Below are 12,786 nucleotides of genomic sequence, written 5' to 3'. Positions count from 1 at the left end.
TTTCTTTCGATCGCGATTGTGACACCAGAAGGCAGAAATTACTACATCGCGATAAATGAGGTTTCTTTGCCGAGAAAAGATCATATAATTCGTTTTTTAAAGGTTTAGAGCTAAACCGTTGTTATCTACCCATTTATTTTTAACTAAGACTTCGCTAAGAATTTTTAGCTTATCATAAACCTCGTTTATATTTTCTCCTGTTAGGAAAATGTTTGCATCATCTGCGTACATGATGAAATTAGCTATTTCTGATATTTGAGGAAGATCGTTTAACTTTATGTAGATTATAAAAACCGTAAATAATGGGGTTGGCTGAGGATTCAGAGGATCCAATTGATACAAACTGGTTCCTGTTAATAAAACCGAAATCTTTTTGTAAACGATTATTTACTTTTCTCATTAATAACATTTATTTAATTTATAGTTACACATAACCAGCGCTTTAAGTTTATATGAAATTGAATGGCATAATAATGATAAACATGAACAATAAAAAGTAAAAGATTGTGGAGATACAATATACAAATGACATGAAATTAAGATCTAAAATACAACATAATATGTATTTGAAATGAAATGAGGTGTTTATATCCCGCTCAAATGGTTAACCAACAACACAAGGAAGGTGGTTAACCATGTTAGAGCGGTTGACTGTGAGTAATGCGAGGAAGTGTGTAAATGTGAACAAAAGTATGACCCATTATAAGGCGAAGGCAAAAGAAAATACATCAAAACTGATTATGAAAATGGTTCTTCAACATTCGCTTGAAACAGTTAGTATCAGAAGAGAGTTCCATGCAACCGGTGCATGGCTTGCGAAACGTCTGTCATCAACTTTAGACTTTTTATATTTTGGTGTCTTAAGCAAGAGATGATTATCCAGTTTCTTCAATCTGGTCATGCAGACAAATCCCTCGAACCAGTGGTGGTAGTAAGTCATACCAGAAAGAATTATTTCAATTGGGCACTCAGTGACTGAGCTATTAAGGCCAACGTATGTCCACTGACGTTTGGCCCACCCTGTATGTTTTGACTGACTTTTTCTTCAATGATCAATGAATGAGTTCATTTCACTGTGGATAACACAAGACACGATTGAGGCACTGAAAGTTGGATTACCAAAGAAAACTTGGATAAACGGAAAATCTTCAGATTTCAGAATAGAAGTACAAATATTGGAAGAGTATTGAAGAGAAGTTTTAATGACGTTTTCTTGACCTAATTTCAATAGGTTTGACTGAATTTTTGACCAGTGACCAACCAGTAATGTCAGTGTGAATGACAGAAGTTACCATCGAGGTACTGGAAGCTGAATATCCGGAGTAAACATTGACGAAAGGAAAATTACGCGAACCGAATCTCGATGTTTTAACTGAATTTTTCCTTAATGACCAATTAATTGGTTCACAGTGGATCATGGATGGCAAAAGACACGAGTGAGGTACTGAAAACTAGATTATCAAAGAAAACTATTGATGAACGGAAAATATTCAGAATAGAGCGAAACATTTTGGAAAAATTTTGAATAGAAGCTTTTCTGCCGTAATAGTAATATTGTTCGGCATCAGCATTTTATATATTACCACAAGATAAATTTTCTCTCTACTTTTTGAAACACTTATAGTATCATCTTGATGCTTCGGAAAACCAAGTTGGTTGTAGTGTACAGACGCTAAAAAAGTGAACAGACAAACTTGTATTTCAATTGAAATTCGAATTAAGACTTTTACGAAACATAGAATACACGCTCTCGATATTTCTGCCTCATTTTACGAGATTTTACAAAATTTCACAAAGTAAGACATAAGAGTCTCGCAAGATATTCAATATTTCTGCTATTCTTTTGTGGACGAACTTTTGTGGATGATGAAAAACAGTGTTGTGCTTCGAGCAGAAATAAAGAAAAAGTAACAAACAAACACACAGTTACAAAAAGTTTACAATATTTACAATGTCGTAAATTAATTTTAGTTAAAATCGGGTTTTGATAACTTTTACATGAAATAAAAATAAACTTTTCAGAGCTAAAAATAATAATTTAATACATATTCTTATTATTCCTGCGTGCACTCTCGGTCACGATTATTATTTTCATATGGTTCAATCTTTATTTCGGCTGATTTGCGATTTTCAACGATCAATCATTAGTAAATCTGTAAAGTAGACTACGCTCTGATTTCAATCTCGATAACATAAACAAAAAGTTTCGACTAGAAAATCTCTCGATTGACTGTTACCATGAAACAAATAGGCACCCCTTGTTATGAAAAATGTTTTTTACTTCTTGATGTACGAAAATGTTTTAGTTTGCTAGGAAATCCTTCCGGATTTGGATATGTGGCATGGTGTATTATATATATACTCAATCGGCAAATATCAACATTGTCGAAAGGCAAACTGATAAGATACATGAAAAAAGGGTCGACCAACAGGGGTTTTGAAAATAATATATTCGAATCCATATCAACGGGTATATGAAAAATGAAAAGTCAAATAATTTAAACCACAGCCGGTTCTTCAAATATTCAAGTAAACATAAATTACATTATTATAATTTATCGAGTTTCAACTATTAATTGTTGAACTGTTCTATCTAAGGTGTAAACTTACAGAGCATGATTGCACCCTAAGTTTCTTGTATTTTCTTCTTCTTTCAAAATATCTCAAAGTTTCAAGAAATCTAGCCCAAAGGACAAATTCACCCACGACATAGGACAAATAAAGACAAATCATAAAATTAAGAAACACAATCTTGGACAAGACTGATGAACTCTGTGATCCTATCAGAGTCAGAACACACACACACACACACACACACACACACACACACACACACAATAGAATGTCCAACACTTTCTACGCTCATCTTGCTATTTTCAATAAATTAACGGGACTAAATTTCAGTTCGGGGGTGAAATTCTCTTCAGAAATCTAATCCAGCCTCAAGCGCACGCTATGGCAACAAAGCGAGAAAGAAACTCTAATCCTAAAGTAGAAGCTATCGAAGGAGACACAAGTATAAACTGATGGTCAGGAGTAAGTTCCAGGAAAGGGCCTCCTGAAGAGTGGAGTAACCACGGCTGACACCTGGAGAGGATTTGTTTAGTTCAACTTGTTCAACATAGTTTAACTTGTTCAACATCAATTTGTTGTTAATTTATTCATAGTTTATAAACGATTACTATCATTTTCTTTTGACTTTTTATCCGGGGATTTTTGTGCAATGTTCGAAGAAATACACAGTGAACGGTCTCCTACTACCAAATTTGTAAGTGACTTTGCTTACAGCTTATCGGAGCACGATTCAGTCGTATCAAAATTCAATGATCTACTGTAACGTTTAAATTAAAATCGGAAGTTAGATCAGGATGGTTGACCATTGATTCTTGATTCGTCTCACCCCTAAATAACTGAACAATAGGCATTATAAATTTGTGTTCCAACTCACCGATAAGATCTATTTCTAGATCTTTGAATCGGTTCCAATTTTCATCATTCACTTTGTCGTCGAGATCAGAAGTGGTATTTCTCAGGAACCTGTAATGATATCGATATAAATGTAAGGCTCAAGTTGCAGAATTTACGATTTCAATTAGTGAATCATTCATAAAGTGTCGATAATTCGATCAATCACAATTATGGTGGGGATCGAGTACCGTAAAAGTTCCAACTATACCTCGCTCTATTCTCGTCATCAGCGACTTCTTCCTCGCACAAGAAGAAAGAGTATTTGATCTCCTGAACTTGATCTGTCTCTACTTTCGCTTTGCGGTTGTTGAAGGGGAAGTAGTACTGAAAAATATAAAGTCAGTATCAAAATTCAGAACGGTCAATGAAAATTTTCCCATGTAGCGCGTGGTGCGCGCAAATCGCTAAGCTGAATGTCTTTAAGACGTTTTGAGCTGCAAGATAATCTCCGCGCGTTCCAAAAATGTTTTACCAGGTTACGATTGTGTGACTGTAAAACGTATTGCGTGAAACTGAACCCAGAAAAATGATAGGAAATTGAGTTTAACCTTATGACGAAACTCGGAATGAAATGATTTGATTTAAGTAAATGTAATGTTATAAAGCACTGCTCTTATAAACGTAATCAACAGAATATTCTCGGCGTTGAGGTGCGAAGTGCGAACTTTCAATAATTATCGGTGAAGCATTGACGTCATACACACGACCAGAAACATCGGTCATGAATCACGGAGAAATACCAAATTAGGACACATCTATAAATCACACGTTTCACTTACGTGGTAGATGAAGAAGAATGTGTATCCGCCATCCATGCTGGTCATGGCACCGTCAAAGTTGGTAGGTACTCCCTGCAGAAAGGTGCTAATAATGCTAAAATACGGGAATATTTTGGACTTGCTCAGTTAGTCCGTTTTTAAAGTTTTAAAAATGTAATGATATTACTAAAATAGATTGATATCGTTAAGAGCAACTGAGAAGAATATGAAAAATAAGCTAATCATGTTTGCTAATTTTCAGATAAATTTACTTTAAACTTTAAGCTCTACTTTATAGCATGTTTTGAGATGATATATATGGTAATAGGTGAAGGTGATTAAATTTACTTAGTATCTACGATTTCAGTTAATTTTAGAAAAATAAGAAATTTTCTCCAATCAAACAGCCAGGAAGTAATTTCAAACCCTCTTCCTTAATTAAAACCCCTTCCTTAAACCCCTTCCTTCAATACATAAACTAATTACAACACTACAGATTTATTACATTTATTGAGAATTATGTAATGTAACGTGATGGAAATCTTTTAAACGGGCATATCCTGTCCAAACCCAGGATGCACTACATGAAGTATTCGTTGTAACTTTGTTTGAAAAGCAATAAAAAGTCACAGTATCTGAAGTACACTCTCACCCCCGCCACCAACCAAGCAACATTTCAATTTCCAATAGTTAAAACCCGTACATGTAACATGTACCATTACACTTCCATGATATGTATCCCCAGGTTGCAACTGTTGACATGTTATATTGACTAGTTTATTTCAAAATAGAAGAATCGAAGGCGAAAATTTGTTACCCCATGGTTTTGAGATTCAAATGTTTTAGGATTCCTATTTCCGTCGAATGGACGTCCATCAATTTGTCCCAAATGGAATAGTGTCATGGACTCATGATACGGTTTGATGTTTGAGTGCAAAGAATAATTTAACCAATTCCCAAAATTGCCGTGAAGCACCAAATATTTACACCTGCAAAATTTAACCCGAGCTGTTATCGGTTATGGCATTCTAAATATTAAAATACTTCATATTCCTAACAAAAGAATTCAGGAAATGTTAGTAGAAGTTATGTCGCGAATATCCAATATATGTTGCAAGGGCGGGGACTTGTAAATTGAAGCTTGAAAAAAAATCGACTGATTCTGAGGATTCTCGCTTGTAACTGGCTAAAGAGAGCCACATGACACAAATACAGCATTGCGATTGGCTGCTATGAATAGCTCAGTGACCAGGTGCACTCAGGGTGTCAGACATTTCGTGAGGGAGCCTTATGTTTTGTCACGGAATCACAATAAAAATGCGCATATGCGAAGCATATTCATCAAACTCATGGCACCTTAAATTTAGCTCATCCCAAGCAATACAATCAGTACTCAGTAGTCGTGACTTAATCCACGTGACTAGTGACACGTGACACGTGACACGTGACACGTGACCAGAGACACGTGACCAGTGACACGTGGTTAATCGGTTTGGAAGATGAACGTTATGACACAGTATTACAAACGGGAAAACATGACAAAATTAAGTTCACTGTGATTGGATGGTTTGTGAAACCTCGCTATGATTGTTCGAAAGTTTGAAATGCTGCTGCATGATTGGCTGCTTACCTGCCATAAGTACAGCGGTTGAGGGTACCCAGGGTCCATCGTACCTATAGCAGAGTTATACCTGAGAGTCGCAGTGTTAACAAAAATATATAAAACATAATCTTCGTAATATCACACAGAGAGTTGCTGTCTTTACCTATAACTAAATAGTGGATAGATGAGATAGAGTCGTGACTCGTGGTATTATTAAAATCCTCTTGATACTGCAGATGTTTTCAAAGGGAGTATTGGCTAGATAGGTTTTTGGTAAGAGCTCGAAGAGGGTCAGAGGGAAGAGTTATAAGAGGGTTAGTTGAGGTCTGTTAAAGATTTGTAAAGAGCTGAATAATTTAAAAATACGGTTAGAAAGAACTTATTAGGGAGCATATTACGTCAGCATCCTAAAACAGAGAAGAAGTGGTTTACAAATGATCGAAATGCTGCACTAATGTAATTTTCCCACAATGGGCATACGTAAAATTGGAGGAGAAGGGGGTATAGAAATGGCTGGGAACATGCGAACTTTGCCTATCACTAATAAAACAGAGTTCTAGGGACAGTGGTGAATTGTTGAAAGGAATATGTGATCAATGGTCTAAATGATAAATATAGCTGAGAGAGAGAGACTGGCCGACTGGATAGTCTTTGTTCTTATTCTGATAACCTTTTCATAATCCTTCTATTCAGGTGCGTTAAAAATATAAAATATACTAACAATAATACGGAAAATGTTCCAAAAACTGATGTAAATAAATTTCTACTTGTACAACATTTCCTTTAGTCAATGTATTCAACCGAATCTACAATTCTGTGCTTCATTAAAAACGGAAAGTATCCGAAACTTATCGAACTAGTAGCTCAACTACAGCCTGGAGGTATAGTTCAAGGCTCAGCGCTCCGATTAGCTGCGTTGCTGAAGTCTATAATAATTATTACCTGTTCTAAGGAACCGATAAATTGTTGCTTTTTATGAGGTGACCGCGTAGGAGCTGCTGCAATTAACCCTAACTTTGCATGTCATGTTTGTGGGTAAAGTAATGGGAAGGGCACCTGATCAACTTTGATGATGTTATTCTCCTCGAAATTATCCCTAAGGCTAGTAATCGTCATGAAACTTCAAGTCCGGAAACTATATATTTAATAAAATATCTATTTATACTGGTGATAGATATAAAAACCAAGTTTGCTTTCATATTGTGAGAAGTGATGTTGTCACTATTTGCCACCATTAATATATTATACCAAAATATAGATTGAAGTTTTTCACTAAATTATAATGCAAATGTACTGGTGCAAATCTGTGGTCAATTGATAAACTTACCAGCAAATTAAAGACCGTTCTTCGTAAGTAAGTTGTAGCAATATTAAAATAAAAGGAAATTTCCTTGTGTTTGACATTTTCCAAAATGTAACATCCTAAGCCCTATACTAGAATATTCTCCATTACAAGACACCGTGTTCATACACAATTTATACATTCAGAACATTGTTACGGATAAATCCTGATGATTGGAACTCTTAAAACTGCCCGGTTTGCAGATATTCGAGATAAATTCAAAAATAGTAACGGGAACTATTTGAAAATAACTTATAAAAAAACACTTACCATCTTTAGCTACAAATATTCATGAGATTCCCTCGCATTATGTAAACCTTCATAATACAGTATGAGGTAAATTAATGATAATACGGTTTACTCTAAAGAATTTGTCTTTGTATTCGATCAAGGATAATTTTCCGTTACGTGTTTTCGTTACTTGATCATTTTCCGTGTTCATTTGTATTCCAGCGTATCACATTGCGCGCGTTCATGTAAAAAATTAAACCTGCACACATCCTGCACTTCTGCACACTTGCAATTACAATTCTTTAAATCAATCTTATACCTTGTTTCATGATACGCTAAAGTAGATTTAAGATCTTACATTTTGCTCGGGAAACTGAAAAGTGATATAGAAAAGTGATGGTTATTGATTGCCGCGCAGGTCGTTAGCATCAGACTACCGACTTCTAGACGGAGGGTATTGTAACGGGTACTGCGGAGGGTATTGTAACGGGTATTGCGGAGGGTACTGTAACAGACACTGTTCTATGTAGTGTATAGGAAATGTCTGTGTCTGTTTAATTAATCAGGTTTAACCAGACGAGAAAATATTGTGAAAATTAGAAGAATATGTCGATTGTCGCTTTGTTCATAAAAGGAAACTTAGTATCCATGTTCATTCTTCATCTTGTATCTCACCGGTATGATTTATCTGGCCTACAATTGAGCCGGAAAGCTTTTTCAATATTGTATTCCAATTCTAATATTCTAACCTAAGTAATCGTTCATTTACAGGATACACCGAATGATCTAGAATTAGATCTGAAAGCCAGTAACAGCTAAGATAGTGTGAAACAAACTGTCTCTGCTCGAGACTTAGCTACATGAGAGTTTCTTGATCATTCGGCTGAGTGATTGAAGGAGCTGGAAAGAATCGACGGAGTCTCCAACTCACGGAGTGATGGTTTGCGGAGGACTAAGAGTTGAGACTTTTCAATTGTAAGCAGTGTTAGTTGGCACTACACCACGTGACCAGTGACCACGGAGCACATTCCACTTATTAGAGTTTGTGGCTTGGATACTATAGGTTGCAACAAACCTGTAGTTCTGTAGAAACGTTTCTAAAAGTTAAATAACTTTGTTCTTGACGCTCTTGGTGGAGCGCGATACTTTTTTGTTTGTCACAAATTTTCCATGGGTTTTACATCGGCAGTTAAAATATTCCTATTTATAGGTGGCTACACTGTAGTGATATGATCTAATATCTGTTTCCTATCAATTAGGAATTGTAGTTTCGAAGAATACGCTTAAAAGCTAGCAGAGTTCAGAGGTAAACTGTAAATGCGGTAAAATCTAAATGAGGGTGGGGAGGGGGCCGGGGGGGGGGGGGCCGGGGGGAGGGTTTCAGGGTGTACAGATAAACTGAATGACTAATGACTAAATAACTGACCTGTAGTATTTGTTGTAAGTGAAGAAGTACACGTAGTTGTTACGGGGCCACCTGAAAAGAAGATCCAATAATAATTCACTAAGTTCATTAATTCTACATTAATACAATCTAGTATATCACGACAGTCACGTCCAGAATTGTTGAACATTTTTTATAAATTCCAATTGACCGCACAAATAATTCGATTCAATGGAGGGAACATGTTGCAATTCGTCTAGTTCTACTTCTCTAGTGAGACTTTTCGGTGGAGGAAAACCTTGTCGATAAATCCAGCAAAGAAATTGCAATTCCGCGAGTCGTTGTCATTTTTATTTTTTATGGTTTAACTTTTAATCGGTGATTTAAAGGAATGCGAGGTATGCAGTGCTCATATCACTGTTTTTCAGTGACAACCGTGAGTAGAATTTTCCGCCCATCCCCTATTGAGGGAATTATATATAATAGAAGCACTGAAAGTACATAATATGTCCTCTGATGTTTGTCTGAACAGTAATTTTAATCAAGTGCTAATTTTTCAACTGAAATTCATGAGAACACTATCAGCTTTTATCCAGGAATGCAAAATTCCTATACCATAATATGTTCCATGTGTCATATTATATAATCTGCAAATAATTAACTTGCCTGTTTCAACTTATCGAAAAGTTAACAGCCCCTAAACTTACCACGTTCAACTACAACCGAAAAGTTTAGGTCCCTAAAATTAACTCGGACATAGAAACCTTTTAAAAAATGCCAGAACAAACAGGACATTCCGAGATCGTGGTCAAGGCATTCCTGCGTTCAGTCGCGATGATAATTAATGTACTTAACGGATTTCTTCACGCTCTGAATATAACAAAACGCAGAAAAATGCAAAAAAATCGTAAGGTATGTCGAGTACTTCGCACTTTTATGGTTGAAATTTTGTGGATTGAATTAACAAGTTTGCGCTTGTCATCCACTTTTAAATTTCTCAGATTTTAAGATTAAGAGAATATTTCCATAACGAATTTCATAACCCCAACGGTAAGGGAACAAATATAAATTTTGTCCTTTACTTTCAGTCACGAATTATTAAATATTTGATCATACCAACGACAAAAAGGCGAGGAATTTTATATTTAAAAATAGCAATATTTTAACAAACAGATGTTTCTTCTACCTAGAGCCTTGTCTTATCTTATCTTATCTTGTAGACAGCAATAAAGATCCTACGGTTAAAACTACTGTTGTTCGTCATCTCATTACTACGAAGCTGCCATTCACGGGGTGAACTCCATGAGAATTATGATTACAGTAACCATAACACTGTCGCCATAATACCATCACCAGTGTACGTGACATACCAACTTGGCAGGGGGTGGTCAAACTGTTAAAACACCTCTTTAAACCCCACTAGTAGTGTTGTAAACACTATTTATTATTATTATTATGAATCGGTTTCTGTAGAGGTACCAGGGTGACTGTAGTGCTAGTTTAACGTTGTCATTATAACAGAGTTCAGCAGGCAGGTGGCTGAAGTTCTTATGAAGTACGGTACAGAGTCACGTGACCTCAGATTAATATGAAGTACGGTACACAGTCACGTGACCTCAGATTAATATGAAGTACGGTACACAGTCACGTGACCTCAGATTAATATGAAGTACGGTACACAGTCACGTGACCTAATATGGAGTACGGTACACAGTCACGTGACCTCAGATTAATATGAAGTACGGTTTACAGTCACGTGACCTCAGATTAATATGAAATACAGGCAACATGAGCTGATTTGTGGCCAAGGTTTGTTGGTATGATACCGTACAATGCTGTACCAACATTGTAAAATACAAAGTTTACATCATAATCTAAGTTTACATCATAAATCTAAGTTTATTATAGATTAATTCTTCAGATTTAATTTAAAGACAGACATTTTTGAATCTATGATATTGTTATTTACTGTTATTTGTAACACTTCACTTATTTTAAACAGCGGGCGCAGTGATATTCTCCATAATCCTATTAGTCACGGTGACAAGTTCCTGTTAAAATGTAACAAAGTTTTAGAACACATTTTGACGAGGAAAGATCGTGCAAGTTCATGAATTGAACTATTTGAAGTTTGGTTAAAGTAAATAGTTTAAAATCTAGTTACCAGTGTAACACGACTTTAAAATAGATACAGTCAAAACGAAGTCCTAGCTCATAATATATAGGGTGTAAATTTTAGCGCAAAGTAAAATTAACGTCGCTTTTGAATTTTAAAAAGGTCGAATTCGATAAATAAAGTGTTCATTTTATTTTCTGGAGCTAAGTTATCTTACTATATATAAAGCGAGACGATATATATATATATATCTGTGCCATTTTACTGACACCACGGCATCGACTTTAACGCAACTTTCTGCAAAAACCGTAAAAGATATACAACTGAAACTTTTTTGGCTGGGTCAAATGCTTTAATATCCTCCAAATCAGCATGAAAAAATTAAAAATTGGCCGAGGAATAATGATTTTAGAGCCGAAAATTTGGACCCCCAAGTGGTGTCAAAAACGCCAATTAAATAGGTAATAATTATTTCAGTATCTTGAGTCTTGACACCGTTTAGGGTTATATTTCACGGGTTCCTGCTAGTTACTCACTAATTATTAAGGTATTTGTGATAACCTTTTACTAGCATAAGTTTATTTGTCTGATATATACTTAACACACCTACTGATTATGTAAAATATTTATATTTTATTATAATTGTTGGATTATTTTTATAAAAATAATCCAACAATAATAATCTCAATGAAATGATTTGATAACTTAATTATTAATCAATCGAATAATTTATTGTAATTTTAAAATTCTACATTATGAAACATTCCTTACCTTATGACGTCATTGATCTTGGTCGCTTTAGGGAAACCCCAGCCGGCCAGAGATTTAGGGTATCCACGGGCCATTCTGCCAGTTGTAGCATTGTACTTCCAGTATCTGTCTCCTGTTAATTGATCGATTAGTTAATATCTAAGTGATTAATATGATAATTAGCTTATTATTCGAGACAATTACAGATTCTATGGTACACCTAGACAGTTAATCACGAATATAAGTGTACGTGCTAGTACAGACATAGATCATGAGCCACGCTAACTATAACCCCAAATACAGTCGAAATAACCCTGTGAAATTAAATTTTATGATTCGAACATGATCTAGAAATGGGTTCAAAAATTGTTCAGGTATTTTTAATCAAGTTACGGAACAATGGATTTAATCCTGCATTTTTTTTCAGACGGTCCTCACGAAAATTAAATTCCTTTCCATTCAAATAAAAAAGCAGCAACATATTATACTATCATATTTACGATGGAATGATCTAGTCCAGAGAAGCAGTGACCAAAAACCAGACTTGGCTAGATTCATTGACCAATGTCCTTGACTGCCAACACCAAGAACCACCGCAGAAACATGCTGAAAGTACTCCATTGCACGCTCCAACTCGATCAGCGGACAAAGAACATGGGAATTGGGATGTAACTATAGTTTAGAAATATAGTTTAAAATTGTAGTTTTATACAGACAGACTCAGGATGTGAGGTCAGCAAGCTGATTCAGGATTTGTGAAAATTAAGCACTTATTTTGCTGTTAAAATTTAAATAGAGTTTGTGGTGACCTTTGCATGTTGTGTGTGGGACAGTTGGACACGGGTACTTGGACACGTATACCGATTACAGTGTCTCTTTTCTTGTAGATTATATAGACATAACAAGATTTATGATAAGTGTTAGCTGACATTGAAATCGTTAGTTAGTAATAATAGTGCTAAGCAACAGTCTAAACTAATTACAACACTACAAATATATTACATTTACTGAGGTGATAATCTCTTGTGGATGGCCTTAAAAAGTCGAGTCACAAGCAGATCACCTAGAGATATGTCGTTTTCGTGTCTTCATGGTTAACATCAATCTTAACAGAGACAAGATTAAGACAGTTTC

General features: G+C 35.4%; 1 protein-coding gene across 2 annotated transcripts in view; it reads right to left on the bottom strand.

The window, feature by feature from the left end:
- Nucleotides 1-1,684: 1,684 nt before the first annotated feature.
- The window catches only part of LOC134824697 (matrix metalloproteinase-15-like), a 75,931-nt gene continuing 64,829 nt past the window's right edge, over nucleotides 1,685-12,786 (bottom strand). For both annotated transcript variants that reach the window (XM_063836668.1, XM_063836669.1), the window contains 7 exons: nucleotides 11,674-11,785; nucleotides 8,829-8,879; nucleotides 5,857-5,917; nucleotides 4,248-4,319; nucleotides 3,677-3,792; nucleotides 3,449-3,537; nucleotides 1,685-3,087 (listed from right to left, as the gene is read on the bottom strand). In XM_063836668.1, coding sequence (XP_063692738.1) covers nucleotides 2,999-3,087; nucleotides 3,449-3,537; nucleotides 3,677-3,792; nucleotides 4,248-4,319; nucleotides 5,857-5,917; nucleotides 8,829-8,879; nucleotides 11,674-11,785 — 590 coding nt within the window. In that variant the 3' untranslated portion in view covers nucleotides 1,685-2,998. The remainder of the gene's footprint in view (nucleotides 3,088-3,448; nucleotides 3,538-3,676; nucleotides 3,793-4,247; nucleotides 4,320-5,856; nucleotides 5,918-8,828; nucleotides 8,880-11,673; nucleotides 11,786-12,786) is intronic.

The sequence above is a fragment of the Bolinopsis microptera genome, chromosome 13, assembly GCF_026151205.1.
Source record: "Bolinopsis microptera isolate Bmic1 chromosome 13, MBARI_Bmic_1.0, whole genome shotgun sequence".
Taxonomy (NCBI): Eukaryota; Metazoa; Ctenophora; class Tentaculata; order Lobata; family Bolinopsidae; genus Bolinopsis; species Bolinopsis microptera.
Note: the sequence above shows the minus strand (reverse complement) of the source record. Positions and strands in the feature narration are given on the sequence as shown.